The sequence below is a fragment of the Lichenostomus cassidix genome, chromosome 3, assembly GCF_008360975.1.
Source record: "Lichenostomus cassidix isolate B80296 chromosome 3, HeHo_3.0, whole genome shotgun sequence".
NCBI lineage: Eukaryota > Metazoa > Chordata > Aves > Passeriformes > Meliphagidae > Lichenostomus > Lichenostomus cassidix.
The window spans coordinates 66,821,392-66,841,838 of NC_139483.1; the positions used below are offsets into that span (position 1 = coordinate 66,821,392).

At 41.6% G+C, this 20,447-nt stretch overlaps 1 protein-coding gene across 1 annotated transcript in view; it reads right to left on the reverse strand.

The window, feature by feature from the left end:
* Positions 1 to 19,231, reverse strand: part of SLC16A10 (solute carrier family 16 member 10) — a 63,288-nt gene extending 44,057 nt beyond the window's left edge. Inside the window, exon 1 of the mRNA XM_085056157.1 lies at positions 18,181 to 19,231. Within this exon, the coding sequence (XP_084912283.1) occupies positions 18,181 to 18,547 (367 nt within the window). The 5' untranslated portion in view covers positions 18,548 to 19,231. The remainder of the gene's footprint in view (positions 1 to 18,180) is intronic.
* Between the last annotated feature and the right edge of the window lie 1,216 nt (positions 19,232 to 20,447).

The following is a 20,447-nucleotide window of genomic DNA, read 5'->3' on the forward strand; positions in this document are numbered from 1 at the left end:
TGTATCGAGGCAGGGATTGGTCTCTTCTCCCAGGCAGGAAGTCACAGGACAAGAGGAAATGGCCTCAAGTCGTACCATGAGAGGATATTGTGAGATGCATATTAGGAAAAATTTCTTCCCCAGAAGGGTAGTTGGGCATCGGGAGCAGGCTGCCCACAAAAGTGGTGGAATCACCATCCTTGTAAGTGTTCAAAAAACATATGGATGTGGCACTTGGGAACACAGTTTAATGGTGGACTTAACAGGGCTGGTTTAATGGTTGGGCTCAATCTTAGAGGTCTTCTCCAGCCTTAATGGTTCTGTGGTTTACATTGTGTGTACATCTTTTGCATGTGTTAACTTCTTCATAAAATTCAGAATTTGAACCATCTGGGTTTAAAATCAACTTTCAAGTGTGCAAGAAATGTATAAAGCAATTCTAGTTAACTCTAATTTAGAAATAAAAAGGCATTGGGAAATACTAAATCAAGGAAGTCTCTACTAGCAGTAGCCCATAAAAGCAAAACACTAATTAAAGTACCTACAAATCAAGGTCAACAGTAGGGGAAAAGAGTAACATAGCTTTCAATTTATTCTGCTTTTGGTAAGCTGTGCACAGTGTGATACCCCTAACCACCAAAAAATGCCAAGAATAAGCCATTTTCTTGTTTGCACAACTGCATTTGCACAGTACAGAAGACCCATAAGATTGAAATCACATACTTGTGCCTTTTGTATCAGTCTATTCAAAGAATTTTTAAATAAAAATTTTAAATAGTCTAATATTTTAGCTATCAAAATTCAATTCCGCAATGACAAATACATACAATATTGACATTTTTCCCCAAATGAATTTATTTCCACTGTGTGCAGCTTTTAATTTTTTTTTTTTTTTTAAAGCACTGGGGATGTGTTATGGCAAAAACAAATCTGAGTGCTGTTCTCAGGCTGGGTTTGATTCTGCTTTTGTACTTTCCTAAAAATGTGTGTCTGCATTCACAAACAGAAGTCAGTGAGTGCAAAAGGAAATGCTGTTTCCTGACTGTGTCTTGAGAATAGAACACCATGTATTGGCAGCAAGTACCTGTGAGAATACACAGATTTTACACATCTGCTGTTACCAACCCATGGGTGATACTTGGACATTGACTGCAGGAGGGCTCAGAAGCCTCCATGCCCACTCTGAATGTAAGTCAAATACAGCTTACTGTGATCAGTTTGTCCTTAAAGAATATTAATAATAGTGTCCTTATATGAAAAGTCTGCTATATGCTGATAATTTGACAGTAGTTAAAAAAATGGAAGGAGAATAAGTAAAGACTACTTTAAATTGAGGAAGCTTCAAGCAGAGATTCCATACTAAAAAGACTCTGTCTACAGGAAAGAACTGCAGTTCTCATTGACAGGCAGAAACATATTGCATGAAACAATTACTTCCAACCAGAGTACTTAATCCCAGTTAACCCAGGGTATTGTTATCACTTTTCCAGAATCCCTGCGGAATTTTGATCAAACATGTAATGTAGTAAACATTATAATAAACAGTGTAAGAAAATCAGAATGAATATATGCTGTTGTTTATAAAGACCAGGTACATAACAGGAATTTGACAGACAAATGTAGATTTTTATAGCCTCAAAAAGTGCATTGAGTGCCCATAGCAACAATCTACACAGACAGAAAATACCCATCAGGACAGAAAAATCCAGGAATCACTTAAATTACTCCTTAGTTATCCTGCAAATAAAAGGTGTTAAAAACTAGTTAATGGACATTTTATTCTACAGGGAAAATATTTAGGTGTATTTGAGGCTGTCTTATCTAATTATTTTCAGGCTCTGAATGTTTCCAGATGTGTGTGGGGGAAAAGTCTGCTCCCAGACCAAGCAGAAGACTCCAGTGAGGTCAATGCTCCTGAGCAGGAGCTATGAGGGATGAGTCCTAACACCTCCTTCACCCAAAGGAGTAGGACCAGTGACAAGCAAGATGACTTTCAGACACCAACACCCTAAAGATAAAAATCACAAAGCCACATAGTTATGAAGAACTCAAAAAGAATTTTGGACACTAACCTCCCTAAGTCATGTCAAAAAAAGGAGAATAAGGAAAATTGATGTAATGGCACACGGTAGACTGTCTAGAGCTAAAGAGCACATGCCTTCCCTCTATGTCCAAATCAGAGGACCAACTCAAAATAAGTTACTTCAAACACAAAATGGTTTTGTCATTCCAAACAGCAGTACATACTGTATCTTACTGCACATGCATCCTATGTCTGTACTGCCAGAAACATCGACAAACTTCAGTCTGCAGCTTAAACTTCAATTGATAAATTACAGTAAAATTCATAAGGGTGTCCTGGTTTTGTCTGGGATTAAACCACAACAAAGGGGAAGAGATAATGTTTATCTACACTGCATATATTTCTATACTGCAGAGTTCAACTGCAATAGTTAGGGAAAAAAGACTGAAAAGCTCAGCTTCTGTTCATTTGTGGTTAACCTTTTCTTAATAGTTCACTAGTTCTGACAGCTCCACAAACTTACAAAACTAATTTCTTTTAAGAGCTAAGATCTCCTGCTCAGCAAGCAATTATCCCAAGATTTGTGTCTGGTAATTCATTTATTCCCTTCAATGAGCAGAAATAATGGGAATTGCATTTCTGTGACTTTAAGCAGCTCATGCTCAGTTACCACCAGATGCTCAAAGTCATCACAATGAATCAGAGCAGGAAAATACATTAATTGGATTAAGTGTTACTTTAATATTTCCCTCTTTCCAGTTGAAAGTGGAGAACATCCTACCTCATTTAATGTAAGGAATGTAAAAGTAAATGTAATAAGAATAGTAAAACTATTAAAATAACAGAAGAGCATTTCCATTTTCATGCATTTCTCCTTGGTTTGGGAGCTCAGAAAAGCAGACAGCTGCAAGCAGAAACTGTAGAAACCAGTGCTTCATCTTGGCAACTTGCATCAGTGAAGTATCGAGAGCTGATACGCACAGGAACTCAGAGACCTGACATCTTGCTGCTGAAGAAACAGCACAGCAAAATCTTGAGATTAATTGTCTAGATAATATTCTTACTTAAGGGGAAGAGGGAACCATTTCAGAAAGAAAAAAACTAAAATATTCTTCAAGCCATTTTCTAACAGAGCAGCACTGACCTCTTCAGATGCTGCCCATATACAGACAATAACTGTTAGGAAAAGAAGGAAGTGGCACTTCATTTCCACGCAGATGCCTGGCAGTGCCACTGGTTGCCTACACCTGTTTGAGCCAAGACCAGACAACATGCTATTCCAAACTGTTTTCATAGCAACCGGTCTATTTCCAGGGAAACCGAAAGCATTACAGAACAAAACAAAAACAACAACAAAAAACTCAAACAAAACCACCACTCCCCCCCCAAAAAACCACACACAAAAAGGCAGAGTATTCAATTTAAATAAATTATAAAACTAAAATAGAAACATTTTAATATTTAATATATATTGAGCATATATAATAGTACCAATGTGATCATAATCAGGGCTTTTTACATCAAGATATCAGCATACATAATGTCTACACTTTCAAAATCAATTTTTCTATTGTTTTATCTAACCTCTAATACTAACATACCAGAAGTAACTATAAATTTCTTGTTATAGCTAAATACTTTCAAGTTTTAACTTTCAAAGTCTTCTTAAGTGGTTTCCTTAGAATAAGAAAACATTACCAGAATGATGCCACTTATACTTGGATATATCCAGCTAAATCCTAGTTAGATTATTTATTTATTAGACAGCTTCATTCTAAAAAACACTCCAAATTTAATTTTCAAGTATTTGATTAGCCTACTGAGTAATTAATGCATGAACAAAAGTCTCAAAGAGCATATTAGACCAGCCAACATTAAAAAAAAAAAAAAAAAAAATTGAATGGCAGGTACCAACTGGCATCTCTCAGATATTTTGGCAAAGCAGTAGGTCCTGCCATGACAAATTTCGGAGAAGCAATGCACTGCTTCAGAGAGGAAGCAATTTGCAGTTTCCAGCTTCTACCAAATGTGGGACTCAGCGTGAATTCCCTCTCCAGAGACAGGGCATAACTGACTGGCACTGTCTGGCCTCCATGTATGCCAGCAGCTCCATAATCCTGCCAAGATCAAAACTGGAAACAAAAAGGTTAAAGGGCAGGGGGGACATATACCAAGCAGCACTATCCTGCCTCCAAGAACAAGCTTTGCAAGTCTACCAATGTCAGTTGGTAAACTACTTAAATTTTCTGGATGTTTTCACACTGATTTATTCTTCTGTGTAGCCTAACTTTGCTCTTCAACAAACCACTGGCCTCAATCATACCTGGAAAAGCTGCCGACAACTACCTCCTATTTAGAAATAGCTGAAAAGGACCCAGCACCTATAATTACAGTCTAACTGTCTAAAGTTATATAAATGTATTTAAGCATTACAAATACAAGATGAATTTACCTTTAAGAATCATTCAAAAGTGTAGGCCATAACATCAGCATCAGCCTGTTTTCCATATGCCATGAAGTTCTAGAGCAATTAGAAGTACAACATCACATGGAAAACTCTTCAGCAAACAAAGCTAAATTACTGGCTACCTACAACATCAGCATCAAAGAGTTCTACAGGGCACTGCTTTCTGTATCGATCCTATCAGACTCTGATAAACCTTCAAAAGAAAGATGACTTTAGCAATAACCCCCCTAAATATCCAGCTAACTGGCTTTGTAAATGTGACCTCTGACAAGTATGGACTGGTGTGCATGTCATATTGTGAATACTGTTAGAGCAAAGACCACAAAGATGTACCACATACTCATAAGGGTATGACAGTACTTTTTGTTGTGCTTCAGGACACCAGGAGTTGGATTCAACTTCCATGTGAAAGCACACAAGCGGAGATGTCTGTGTGAGTGAGGAGTCAAAGCTCCCACTAGAGGCAGTGGAGATCTAATCAGCACGGCTTGGGTTAACTGCAGAGTTTCAGCCCACTCTAAAGTTAAAGCCTGATCTGCCCAGCTGAGTGTCCAGACCACAAACCACTAAATGTACTCAACAGACCACCATCTACTGTAATCTGCCAGTTGAATTCCATACCTTGCCAGTTTTCTCCAGGTCTAACACCCCTCTCGTATATTTTGCATCACTGTCTGAAAATGTCCACCAAACATACCAGTGCAGCAAAACAGACAAGCAGAGCAAGACTAAAGAAAAAAAAAAAAAACCCAAAAAAATCCACACCAATGAAAGCAAAATGCACATTACTGGTACAGTGTGATGCCAAGTCACTGAATGACTGGCACCAGTGCCATTTAGGAAGGCTGCATCTCACCTCAGTACATATCATGCCTTCCAGAACATAAAAAACACTCCTCAAACCATCACATTTGCTTCAGCACTCCTGTAGTGACCCAGATAAAAACAGGAAAAAAGGTAAGGGAACGACTATATATAGTTTACCCATTTATTATTTTAACACATGCCAGATATAACTACTGAGGGCAAAAATGTAACTATAATAGTTGAAGTTCTCCTTAAACTGGAGACAAGCATATGAACAGACCAGCTCTAAAAACCTATGATACTCTCTTCTTCTATCACAAAACATTTGTGATACCCTTGTCTTATACTAAACTGAAATTCATTACTTACAGTATTTCACAGAATCTACGTCCGTCTAAACTAAATCAATCACACACAGGAAAATGCTTTACAATTTTGAAATTACTTCCTAAAAAATGGAGAGTGCAGCTAAAGACAAAAAGCAATGGCTAAAGCAAACAACAACGCCCACTGCAAAGCATAGCTGTAATCAGAAGCAGTACAAGTCAGTTTGGAAGACAAGCACTTATATGAACAAACAAATCTGTGTGGATGCAGCATTCTCACTAGAGGGTGGCTTACCAAGATGCCCCACTTTTAAAGTAAGCAGATACTTTTGATGTCTTCTTCACTATCCCTAACAATAAGTGGAGGCTCCTTTTTCTTTCCTCTGCATTTACACTAGTCCTGAACTCCACTCATTTCAACGATCCTTACGTAAACACTGCTAAGCCATTCTTTAACTACCTCTTAGTCTCCCACTAAACATTCATGTATTCCCCCAACCACAAACTGTTAATACCACAACTCAGTTGATGACTGTTACTAAAAGCTACACTCAACACTTCTCTAGGAGGTTAGCCACTAGAGGTATTTATTCAAGAAAAAAGGACTTTATCCATTATATAATTTCACACTTGGTGGCAAAATTACCTTAAAATGAATTCTCTACTCCCAAGCTATGAGTTTTGCACAAAAGGTAGGTGGTAGTTCTGGCAATAATGACATGGGGAGCCTGAGAAAAAAAGTTAGTTCATGGTCCTTGTGATTTTTCTGTAATGAAATTTAAAGTTCAGGAAAAGCAGAGCTTATAAACTGAAAGGCAAATCATACCCTGGGGTGCATCAGGCACAGCATCACCAGCCAGGCAAGGGAGGGATTGTCCTGCTCTGCTTTGCGGCAGCTTCACCTCAAATGCTATGTGCAGATTTGAGTGCCATGATATAAGAAAGGTATAAAATGTTAGAGAGCATCCAAAGGAGGGCCATGAAGGTGGTGGAGAGCCTAGAAGGGAAGCCATACAAGAAGGGATTGTGGTTACTTTGTTCATCCTGGAGGAGACTGAGGGGAAATCTCATTGCAGTCTACAGCTTCCTCATGAAGGGAAGAGGAGGGGCAGGCACTGATCTCTTCTCTGTGGTGACCACTGACAGGACCTGAGGGAATGGACTAAAGTTGTGCCAGGGGACATTTAGGTTGAATATTAGGAAAAAGTTGGGCATAAATGAACAGAGGGTGGTTAGTCCCTGTAACAGGCTCCTCACAGAAGTGGCCACAGCATCAAGCCTGACAAAGTTCAAGAAGCATTTGGACAACACTCTCAGGTACATGGTGTGATTATTGGGGTCACCTTGTCCACCTTACTGTAACCCATTTCTAACTATGATTACTCCAGATTATCTTTTAGAGTCCATTTGGCCTCCTCTACTTCCAATTTTAGTTTAACGCACAATAAAAAAGCAGCAACCAGGTTTTAAGCTATTGTGAGCAAGTTGTGGTATCATAGTCACAGAAATTACTCTCTTCCAAAAAAACAAGTAAGTGTGTTGAAGAGGAATTCCAGAACAGCTCATGCAGCACTCTATAGAGCTCTGCAAAAGATCAAGAAAAGCAGAGCTCTAACCCTTTTTTTAAAAGCAATGTCTTGATAAAAAAGCAAATAATGGAAGTATTTTCATTTCAATAATAGTGCTCATATCCCCATCATCTGCACAATAAACACTTACCAGCAATCTCTCAGGCTAAGATCTTATCCCAAAGAACTAGCACTCATTTTCCAGAGAATTCACACTACCCATAAACAAGAAGCTGTGAGAAATGCTAAGATTTATCCCGTTCAGGAAACAACATCATTTCAATATGAAAATTTGCTACAAATTTCTATCCTTTCCATTCTGATCCTTAACTTGAAACTTAAGAGGAATGCTGTCAAAATAAGAAGCCCCATCCTTTTTGTTTGAAACTACAGAACAACCACATAGGTCCAGATGGGGGTAGTTTTAAAAACATGATAAAGTGTTTCACCCGGCTTTTAAGTTTAATGCTTATAGCACCTCTCTTACCTGCTCTGATCAGGAATATATGCACCTGGAACACAGGTAAAGTGGGATACCACATAAAATAGAAAAGAAAGCTCAATTACTCAGAGACAGTATCCCACAGAACAAGTAGCAGAGCAGTTTACAGGGTATCTGCTTTTCTCTACCTGTATTTTCCCAGTACAATTACCATTAATAAATGCAGCTAAATTATCTACTAAATACTTTCAAATATTTCAACCAATTGCTGAATTATTACATTTTCAGCTAAAATAATTATTAATACAGTATACAGTTGTTGGCACAGACCTTGATGCAGAGACTGAACCTGTATCACGTAACATACATTAAGTTAAATGCCTTAAACCACATATACAAAACATTAATACTGCAGCACGACGTACCATAAATTGCATGCAACATACTATTTTCTTCCCCTAACATCAGAAAAAGAAAAAAAACAAAATCAGAACATCAGAGTTGGGTCACGCTGACTAAACTTCTGACTGTGCATATAGACTAACTTTGTCCATACCAATTTCATGCAGTTCTACTCCAGCCTTCCCAGTAATTTACCCAATTCTATCTCAGTCCCCCACATACCTTTCAAGGGTCAGTGATTTCACTGCATGAAACTAAATATTCATTAAACTGCTGCACTATGAACAAAATACTTTGATACATACAAAGGTGTAAAAAGCTGATAATGCTTCATGCTTCAATTTGTAAAAAATGGGGTTACTCTGATAGGATTAGAAAATACATCCCAGGCTTGCACATTTAAGCTTCCAGAAAACTTCCTAGTGTTGATTTAATTTTCTAGATCACTGCCAGTACCCAGCTGTGTCAAAAATTATAGGCTGAGAGTTCTAATTTCTTTCAAGCCTGGAATGCAATGCTGGGTTTTGAAGAGCCTAAGCTACCTAAGTATTTCAACGGTAGGAAATTACTTGAAGTTATAGAAGAACAAAGGGCAACTTCAAATTCCCTTTTGTGTGCCAAAATCATAAAGGCTTTCTTTAAAGTACATACCTTCAGTTTTGTCACACACATGCCAGCTTAATCTAATGAACTCAAGGGGCCACAGCCAGTATTTTCACAAATAAATCAAAGGAGAATCCCAGAGCCATCATATAAATAGTACATTCAAGATTGGAAAAAATATTATCTAGCAATACTAAATCAGCATACTGATAAAGCTGTTACTCTGAACCATGACACACATGTCCAAAATACGCACCACAGTTCAGGCCCTCAATTTCAATCTCACGTGCTTTGAGTTTAATAGCATCTTCAGGTAAAGCTTACTTCAGGTAAAGCACCACTACCACGCCTTACTTCCTCTCATAAAAACAAGCAGCATTGTTTAGAAGCAGACATCATCAGCCAGTTCCAACCACTTTGAAACTACTATAATGCTATGGTATGCACCAAACTGGAGCACACTGACAACAAGCAGGCTCAGTCTGACCTGTGGAACCCATTGAGATTATTCCAATCCCAGCATGGTCAGTTGTAACACAGGATCAAGTTACTGTCCTACTAAGCCCTGGCTGTGTACCCCAAGCACACTTAGTGCTTCTGACTCTTCAGACAAGAGCTACAGGCCTCCTTGGACAAACCTAACTGTTTGTTTTACACTGATGTCCTTGTTGTTTAACTGTTCACTCTGTATGTGGTTTAGCTGCCATCCAGACTCTAATCAAGAGAAGACAAAGCAGCTCCTTAAGAGACACATGGCCAGTCCATGCCTGGGTACAGAGAACAAACAAGGCAAAGACACAGAAGTCAGTCCAAGGACAAAAGGCAGGTTTATAGTGCTGATACGAGAGACAGCACAGACAAAAGACTCCAAAGATACAGCCCGTCTCAAAACTCACTCAGGATCACTCTCTAATGAATACTAACATTCTCTTTTCCTCTTGAATGCTTTGACTCTTAAGCTTCCAATATATAGGAAGTGCTAAGTAGGACATCTCTAATTTGAACAATCTCTTTTGATGCTGTAAAGTGGGGTTTTGTTGGTTTTTCTTTTCACAAAACAGAAACCTTCCTAACTGGTACACAAGAATGCTGCACCTGGTTTCATATACTGAACTTGCAACTAATAAAGCTATGTTTTGTTTCAAAAGAAAGGACTGTTCATTCATTTTGGACTGCAAAAGTTTAAAAAAACTGAAGTTTATTTACAACATTATATTGCAGTGTTTTATCCTTAGTCAGTTACAGCACTGATAAAATACAGGTAAAATTAAGTGGTACCAATAAAAGCATATTTCTTTACAATGAAGTAGAAAGACTTTTATTTTATTTACTCAATGCATTTTCCATTTGTAATATTTTTATTGAAGTGTCTTGAAAAAATGGCTAAAATCCAGAACACAAGCCAGAAGACCATCCTTACTGCATGTTTTACAAATAATTGCCAAGAGGATAACAGCTAGAGACTAAGAGAACCAAATTAATAGTTAACATGTTTTAAATTACTTATTATTCCTCCAATTTATGTTCTTAAAAATGCAAAAGAAAAAAACCTATTGGGGTACTTGGAGGACATACATAGAGTACAGCTCTACTGAACAAAGCATGCTGCTGAAGATAAACAGCCAAAGATTTCACTGCTTCTGCTTACTCAGCAAAAAGGCAGCAAGGAAATGGCTTTATGACTTCCAGTCTAAGTACAAGTCCCTGCAAACTAAGTGAGAGTATGTTCCATGGGATTACAGACATGCAGCTGATAACAAAGAGGCTGGGCTCAACATCCCAGTAATCCCTTCCTGTGTGTGGGAACGAACTAGCACTGATCATTTTAAAATTAGTCCCATCCTTACTAAAGGGCTGCTATTAACTTAGCTATTAGAACCAGTCATTCCTATCCAGTTCCCATGAAAATTAAAGGCAAGATCTAAAACAGAGCTGCTGTTATTGTAATAAATTAGATTTCTGAAACTAAAACGGATAGTGTAAGATCACAAGGGAACATTTTCTCACAGAATTATCCTTTCTGTACATATTTGGGGAAGGCTGAACTGCAGTAGTCTAAGGCATGGATTGTTCACAAAATCAAAGAATAAAAAAAGTCAGTGGAAGATAAGAAAATACTTACATCATTCTTTCACACAAGGACTATTCTAAAAATCAAGAAGTTATATTATCAGTGCTACATTAGCTTGGATGCAAGTAATCAGTGCATCTCCTATCCTAGAGTCCACAGAGCAGAAGCAATCACAAACTGAGTAATTACTTGCTGAGCATTACAGATCAATGTTTACTGAATATCCTTATTTTCCTTAGCAACACACAGCAATCCAAGTCAAAAATTTCTGAATATTTCTCTAATTTCAAAGCATGGTTTTTGATGTGTAGAATTCTATTAGAAGAGTGTGGCAGGCAGCAGGCAGTCAGATGCCTGAGGAGGTGTGTGCTGGTGCAGTATCTGTGTTACCCCATGAGGGAAATGGAGGGGGTCAGCACAATGCACTGCACTGGAGGTGACAAGAGATTGATTTTACCTTCTCAGAGACCTTCAAGCACCGAAAGTCTGAAACACCAACTGGTTACTACTGTGAATCCAGCAAAGGGCTGCAGAGATCAGGGAACTGGAACATCTGACACACAATGAGAGGCTGAGAGATGTGGTGCTGGTTAGGTTCAAGCAGGAAAGGCTGGAGGGAACAATCCTACCATGCACAAATATCCCATGAGAGGATGTGAAAAGAGACTGAGCCAAACTCTTCTCAGGGGTATTCTGAAAAGCAGCAAGAGGCAATGGACACAAATAGAAATAGAGAAAATTCTGTTTAAAGGCAAGAAAAATCTTTACTCTTAAGAGTAGTCAAACATTGGCAGAGGTCACCCACAGAGGCTGTGGAGTACTCTTCCTTGCAAATAGTCAAAACCCAGCTGGGCAAGGTCCTCAGCAGCCCACTCTAGCAGACATTGCTCCAAGTAGAGAGGCTACATTAACCATTTTGTTACGATCTCTAATTAACTCAAACTAGCTAAAGTAAATAGACCTATGCTATAATAGTTTAAGAACAGTCTACTACATTGCTTCATACAAGACTAGTAACTCAATAAACAAAATAGAGGCCAATAACATTTAAATTTCAATATGGCCTTTCAGGAGGCCAGAGAAATCATGATAAAAGAGACTGAAGACTGAACATCCTCAGTAAACTGAAAGTGTCTGGAGGCAAAGCAGACTGTTGAAAGATGAAATCATGTTTATGGATAGGCAAGCACTAGGCACAGGTACATCTTGCTAAGTCTAAGAAAAAAGTTTATTAATAAACATACACATTTTGCTAACTTCCCCTTTAGTAGGCAGTTATTTAGGGAAACGCAAAAATGTGGAAGAGATTTGAGAAACCTCAAAGAATGGTAGCCAAAAAATGGATGAATAAGATGACAAGGAAGAGACTACAGTGACCAATTAAACAAAACAAAGTTGAAGAGCAAGGAGTAATGCATGCTGGAAAGCTTCAAAGTCAACAAAGCTTCACTGACTGCAGGTACTAATAATAAGCAGCAAGAAAAACATTAGGTTATGTAAATAATGCAAAATAGACAGTACAGTGTCATCACAGTACATCATTCATGCCAGAAAACAGCAAAGCCTCATTTTGTAACATGACACAGCACCTTTCCTTTCTACATTACAAAGAGCTAGAGCAACATAGACACTGAAAAAGCAATAATTGGGAGTATGAAAAGTATTTCACATGCAACAAAACTATCATGAATAAAGTACAGTAAAACATAGTATTTCAGTGGATTTGTATGAAGGAGATTTTAGAGGATATGGTTTTGTCTGACAGGCAGCACACCAGAGTTCATAACTTGAGGCATGTGAATTAAATGCAGAGTGGTGACAATTGCCAATCAACTTTAGAATTCTATAGGGACGTTTCATCCCTATGAAATTGAAGTACTCTACAGAAACCCACAAAAATTAACTGGTAACTAGCTTTCAGACACATTAGGAAGATTATTCTCCCTAATGAAGCTGTTTGTTGCAAGATAACCTGCAGTTGGAACAGGAAGAAGCTACCAATGTGAAATCCAACATAGGAAAAAACAAAAAGACAACCTAACTCATCACTCTGCAGATTAGTTATCAAGACTACAAGAGAAACACTCCAGAGCTGGAGGCATGAAGATGTGTGCATGTGTGTATGCATAAACAGTAGTGGTATTAATCATTCTGTTCTAAATAAAGATAGCATACTACAGAAATTGCCTTCAACTTTCCAGTTTTACCTAGTCATCATATCAACTACTCCAGAATCTTCATGTCCATATATATTTATAATCACAAAGCCAGATCAAGGGGGTACAAAAATGACTGCAGATGCCTAAAATGAATGATTACTTATATATCAAGTCAGTTTTCTGGTTAGAACCCACTGTTGGTTCCCTGCTCTGGTTTCAGTAGCCACACAAACATGAGAAGGAAAGCAGACTACAGCAGCACTGATAGCTATGAGTGTAGCTTTTTGTGGAACTTCATCCTCTGCTGCAATGTAATCCGTATTGACCAAGGTTTTGTACAGTAGTACACTTCCTTGGACCTCACACAAATTGTACTTGGGTACTCTGATAATTTCCGTGTTCCAAATTTGACTTAATACTTCTTAAAAAGAAAAGTCAGGTGTTGTCTCATAAGCCATGTGATACAAGTTGCAGCAGCTTGCCAAGGTTCCCAAATTACTGGATACAGCAGCCCAAAGATTTAGAAATGTAAGTGTGGTTCTGAAGGACAGTTACACAACAAAGACTTGAATTATAACAGAAGTGCTGATGATCTTTGTCTCTGGAGGAAAACTCAGGAAGATATCAAAAGATTCTAGACAAGAGTAAAGGAAAACTTCAAACTGTCCTGTGCAATTAAAAAGCCAGCCCTGCTCAGCAAAATCTAGATAACACACACAGTTGCAGTTTACTTGTTCTCAACCCTTGTAGATCTTTGTAGTCTTTCAATATTATCTTCTCAGTATCTGAATTATAGCCTGAGTATGCAAGTAAAATCAGAATTCTCCTTCCTGCCCTATTGTACCCTCAGCAATCCAGGTCCAAGAGTCCTGATGGTGCCAACAGGGTTAAACCAGCCAATCAATCATCCTGATATCCAGATACACCACCAAAGGCTGCACCTTAGAGAACCAAACCCAGGGAGAGGCCCACAAGCACAAAGATAACCAGTCCAGGCAAGGTGAGGCAGTGTCTTCTAGGAGCACTGGCTAACAAAGTAAACACATGCATGCAGAACTCTGATAGCAGTACACACTCCCTGTGAAAGTAGAGGCAATATTTGTACACACAGGTGTACTTGATACTTGTACACAGGGAATAATCCAGTGGAGTTACAGAATCAGAATTGCAAATCATACAACAAGGAGCAATTAACATAGTGGAACTAGTAATTTTATCAAACTTTTTTTAATGAAGCCTACCATTCTTATCTCTGTTGCCACTAGTATCATAGTATTTATTTGCCTTTTGAAAACAGTTATGGGTACATACACACTTAAAAACCCAGAGTAGAGGCATCTATCGAGAGAGCACAACAGAGGACTAGATGGAGCTCACACACAAATCTCTCAATGAACAACGGGATGGCTCAGCGCTCCTCATCCCCATGTGACAACTCCAGCAAGGAAAGGAACCAAGTGCTCTTCCTGACAGACCCTGGATTGGTCTGAGGACCAAATCCTTTCCGTTCACGGGTGATCAGGCTACAGTTACATTTGAACACTAGAGGCCCACTAGTGTTCAATAGGTCGGCCCTATTTCCAAGAGCCTCCTGTATTTCATTGCCATTGTTTTTTTCCCACCCAACTAGTTCCTCAAACACAATGAGCTATAAACAATGAACAGAGTAGTTTCCTGACACTTCAGGCACACCTTTCTAGAAGTTTTATACTTACACTGGGGGCTTTTCCTTTTCTGCAGTTGTGCATCATTTAGTTTTTGAACAAAAAATAGCTACACAAGGAAAAAATTGAATTGCTTATGTAGTGAACCACATAGGCAAAGGAATTAGCTTTTTACTAATATAAATACCAAAATACTGTATACTAGTTACATTCAAAATCTTTCATGAAAAGTGTCCCTTGAAGAAATTTTTCAAACCCTCTATGACCCACAAGTTTTTCCCTTAATATTTCTAAATCCAGCAAGAATGCTAATTATAGTTCTTTATCTTAGTTATCCAGTGCTGATGCTGCCATGCTGGAAACAGCTTTGCTGCCTTGCCCTTACTTTTGTTTCCTTTTACTCCTCATCTGCAAGGCAGAGTCACTTCTTGACTACATCTTCCTCCATTCTGCCTCCTCCCTTTTTGCCTTTCATACTGATGAATATCCATCCATCTACTAACACCAAGAAAAACAGCATAGACTGTGGTACTTCATGCCCTCCCGTTTTGCCTTGCATTCATTTTTAAGATATTAAAAGATGTTATTAAGAAATACCAAAACCAGCTTGTATCATAACCTACTTAATTCTTCTTTTTGGGAAAAACACCAGGCAAGACAACTACTGACTGATCCCAAAAGAGCAGGCACACAGAAACCCTTGCCATAGATAAGCTTTTGGCAACAGCCAAGTAATCCTGTAGCTTAAAAAAACCAAAACCAAACAAACAAAAAACCAAACCAAACAAAAAACAACCAAAACAAACCCAACCCCCCCAAAACAAACAAACAAAAAAACCCTCCAAAAAAACAAACAAAAAACCCCAAAACCAAAACAAAAAACTACCCAACAGACCTGAATTCTTTGGTACTGTGGATCAACTGCAAGATTCCTCAGATACCTGGGGTCCTTGGAGAAATTACCTGGAATATTGGTGCCTCTCAAAAGTTCAGCATTTCAGATATTAAAGAAATCTTTCTTTCAGAAGGATTAGACTATTAAACTTTGCTTACCAAAGCAAAGCCACACAGCAAGAAAACTTCCATTACAAATTCCAGTTTTCCAATTCATTAAACCTGACTAACTCTGTTACCACTGCCAGGTTTGAGTTGCAGTCAGTCCAAACACAAGAGACTCTCTAGATTGAGTATTTGAATCAATACCATGGGAACGATCAGGCTACAGTTTGCTCTAACACCAAAAATCACAGTGACTTTTCCCTTCAGTCGTTCTATTTTTTTCTACAGCAATGCCAGCTAATCCATCAGTGTTCAGTAAAAGCTATTTTAAGTGCAATTTGCCATTCCTGATCATAGCACTCCTTTACGGCAAGCTAAGTTTTTGTATCAGAATTTGTTTAGTTCAGTTCACATTTGGTCTTACCTCCACAAGTTTCTGGGCAATGAGGCTCAACATTAGGGAGCAAAAATTTCTGTTTGACAGTTGCTGCTTAGCTCTTACAGTACCCCAACTCATCAAGGTACTTTCAGGCATTAAAAGGAAAGGTATGTTTTTAGCTGTTGTTCTTTTGTTTACAGAAGACGTTTTGTATTTGCAGTCCCCCATTCCATGGACACAAGTCACCAAGTCAAGGCAGCTATCTCATGGTATTTCCCTCAGCTTGAACCCATTTGGATTTTAAAAAAAAAAAGCAAAATTAGTGTCTTCTCCATTACCCAAACCACAGTACATCTGATAAAGCAAAACAAAGTGCAACAAAGTGCAACAAAATGCAGCTGTACCTTTTTTTGTCCCCTCAAATCACTTAAAAAGCAATGCAGGAGATACTGGCTGCATTCAGGACTCGGAACTCTTCCTGCTCATCTAAGCAGGATGCAAAACAACTAGGCTTTAAAGCCATTTTTTCACCCCCACTCTTTTCTGCAATTGGGCAAATTTTCAAAAACATGGGTGGAGCACACCCACAATCTCACCTCACTCAAACACCAGTAGTGCTAATACTCTTCTGGAAGGTAGGAGATAATTTCAATCTTTCTCTTTTTTATTATTTTGACTACTGCAGTACTGCCTAAAGACTGTTGTTTTTTGGGTTTTTTTAAGTACAAGACAACTATTTTTAAGAGATTGTTAGTATAGAACCAGATCCCCAGAAAAAGCAATTACACTTTTATACAATAAACAGACAGAATATCAGCCACCCATTTGCTTCTGCCTTTCTGACTGCCCAGAGGCTCCCAGGTCAGTCCACAAGTGTTCACAGCACCTTCTCTGAATCTCAGTCTTCTCCTGTGTAGGCTAAGGAGCCTAGGCACCTACTTCTGGATGTGCATTTCCCTTCTGAGAAACAGGCACTGCCCAGCCTGATGTGCAGATGTAGCTTCCCATCTTCCCAGCTCAACAACACTGGAGAACACACCTTGTATATCACTGCAAATTGTTCAAATGCCAGAGTGAGCATCACTTAATGCTCCACCACAGCTTTTTAGCTTTTCTACTTCAGTCTAGACACCTGCCCTGGTTTTCTACTTCAGACAAAAGTAGTTACTAAGCTGCAGGAGGAAAATTAACTTCTTTGCGTTAACATCTCAACTTTAGGCCCACTTATGCAAGTATTAAGGAAGACAAATGTTATTAAATTCTTTTAAAGGTCTGTAATGCCCACTATATACTGAGAAAGTTCCTTAGAAGGTTTATAGCTCTGCAAGGCTACATAGCTAGAACACGTTTTTTACAAAAGAAACAAAAAGCTATGTCTATTTTTCAGTATTTCATTTTAATAATTTAACACGAAGCTATCCTTTATGTAAGTCAACTTATTTACTATACTAAATTAATATCGTTTTAATTCGGTTAATTAATTTTAACTGTTATTATTCCAAGAGCCAAAAACTGCATTTCCCCAACTTACAAAGTCAGAACACAAGCCACCTTCCACAGAACACTTACATAAAACAAAACAGAATGTATGCTTACCTTTGAACCAATTGAATCTTATGTGTCTAAAGTGTTTTAGATCAGTAACGCGTGAGAGTACTGTTAATGTCTTTAAAGTTTTGTAAATATCATCGGTTTTACGGCTGAGTTTCGTGACGTTGGTTGCAGTGGTAAATCTGCACATCAAAATGCTGGGTTTGGAAACTGTCAAGCTCATTCTCGATATACTTTAAGTGTCACTATACCCCGCTATTAATTAATCATTTAGACGAACCTTTAGGCTAACGGGGGCAGGGGAATAAAGGTTTCTGCGACCAGAAGTGTGCATTATAACCCATAATGCACGACGGCAGATGCCTCAAGATCCGGCTGTGGAAGAAGCCAGAGCACACCTGCTCCTCTCCCGCGGCTTCTCCCCCGAGAGCCCGGAGGTCGCTGACCCAGGGCAGGGCAGCGAATGCGCACCCCGGCAGGGAGGCGAGGGGAGCTCCCCTTCCCCTCGGGGGTATTCCCGAACGCCCCAGCCCAGGCCCCGTGGGGCGGCGGGGCGGCGGGGCTCCGGCCCGGCCCTCCGGAGGGGTCTGGCTCCTGCGGCCCCCCGGGGCTCGGACACTGACGGCCGGAGCGGCGGGAGCCACCGGCCGGGACACCTTGTGCGCCGGGGCTGAGGCGGGGAAGGCCAGAGGCGGAGCGAGCTGGAAGCCACCCCGACCCCTTCCCCGGCCGCCCCTCACCTGTTTTGAAGACCAGCTGCTTGTCCTCGCTGCTGCCGAAGAGCCGGAGCATGGAGACGAAGAGGACCCCGCATGAGTTCTGAATGCCGAAGACGGCGCCGTTGCACCACATGGCGGCCAACATCACCACCCAGCCCCAGCCGCCCTCGGGGGGCTCCGGCGCCGCAGCGCTCCCGGGGCAGCCCGCGCTCCCGGGGGCTTCCGCCGCCGCCAGTGGCTGGGCCCCGCTCTCGCCGCTCCCGGGGCACCACTCGCCGCCGTTCTCCCGCCGAGGCTCCTCGACCACCGGCGGCTCGGGCAAGGGGGTCGCGGCGGCAGGGTCTCCCCCCGCGCCCTGCGGCTCCAGCTGTTCGCTCACCGGCGCCATCCTCGGAGAGGGCGCGAGACCTTCCAAGCGCGCCGCTCCCGCCTTCCTTCTCCTCCTCCTCCTCTTCGCGACCTCTCGTCCCCCACCCGCTTCAGCCCCTGGCCGCGGGGGCTGCGCGCATCCTGCGGCGCCCTGTCCGTGTGTCCGCCTGTCGGTGCGCGGCACCGAGCGAGGCTAGCGCACACCCCCCTCGTCCCGCCGCGCCGCCGCCGCTTTATTTTAAAAGGGGGGCTCCCTCGGGGGCGTCAGCGGCACGAGCGCTTCCCTCCGCGCCGATTGGCCGCGGTGAGGGAGGCGGGAGGGGCGGGAAGGGAGGGGGCCAGGGAAAGGCAGGCGAAGCCACACTCCCCTCCGGCCCCCCCACCCCGCCCGCCGCTCTGCCTCTCCGGCGGAGGGGGTGGAGCAGGGCGGGGCCGCGCCGTGTCAGCGGCGGCGGTGGCAGTGAGCACACCGTGCCGCGGCCGCCCGGGGAGGGGAGCGGGGAGGCGGAGGGCGAGGCTGGAAGCCAGCGGTTAACGGCCGCCGGGAAGGAGGCGGGAGGCGGACGGGCGCCCCGAGCCTGCACACAGGTACCGCGCACTGCCCGCGGCGGGCAGAGCGGTAAACAAGCCCCTGGCCGCGCTCCCGGGCCCAGCCCGCTCCCCACGAGGCCGGGCAGCTGCCCCCAGCGGTGTCCCGCCCGAGCGGAGCGGGGAAAGTCTGAAACTCTCTCCCCGGCCGTTTGCAAACAACGGAGAAATAAAGAGAAGACGCCCCAAAACGCGCACCCCCTGCCACACACACACCCCCATGGTGACAGCCGGCTCTCGGCCCTGCCCGGCGCTCTCTGGCCTCCGCGGAGCTCCAGCGCCCACCCTCCCCTCTGAGGGAAGAGCTGCCAGCCCCGGCACGGAGGCGCCCAGCTCCAGGGCCCTCGGGCATCCGCTGTCCTCCGGGACAGCTGTCCGCCTCCCCTGTGCCAGGGGACACCGCGGGGGAACCGCTGCTGCCCAGTTGTCTTCCCTGCTTTTTAACAAAGGAAGAGAAAGTACTTGCTCTTGCACACCTCTTGACATGTTCCCTATTTGCACAGGGGCATCACCTCTTACCTTTCCTCCCCACAGCCAGGGAAGCGAGAGGACAGGGAAAGCACAGGTCAGGAGTGTTAAATGACAAGCTTTTGATTCATGATCCTGCTTCCAAGCTCACAGACGCACATCTGTTCTCCTACTTACGTTTTTAGCAGTTTGAGCTTGATGAGGAAGAGAGCTGCTTGAAAGAAAAACAGCGGATTAAATCTGAATGCTTCATCCTTCCCTGTGAAACCTGGAGGGCTCAAAGCATCCTCTTGCATTCAGGCACCATCCCAATTTCTTCCTTCAGAACTTGGGCTGGTACTGCTATGCCCGCTGTGCCATCCAACTCCCCAGCCTGCTTGCCAAAGCCTCTTCCTCCCTTTTTGACCATGAATCACCTTCTCCGTCCTACCTACCAGTGGCCACATGGGAAAATAAAACTTGGTCCAAAACAAAGCACAGATTCTTAACACCATGTCTCCTGGTTCAGCACACATTGCTCTCCACATGAAAAGTAGTAGCTAAAGAAAAAAAGCATATAACAACGTAAAAAACAATTATTATTATAACAAAGTGCATTTTATAGATGCACTCATATTGCTGCACACTGACTGTCTTGCTACCCATGCCCATCTAAATTAAACATAAAAACCTTACACATATACATACAGCGGTAGAATACAGAAAAAAATAAAATCCCAGCAACAAAACACAATATAGTTGTATGAAACACGTAATGATTGTCAAAGCAAGGAGAAAATATTTGGCCAACCACTGAAAAACACATCTGTTTCCTCCAAGGAGCAAGTTTTGATGCATATTAAAACCCAAATCCTATCATAAGC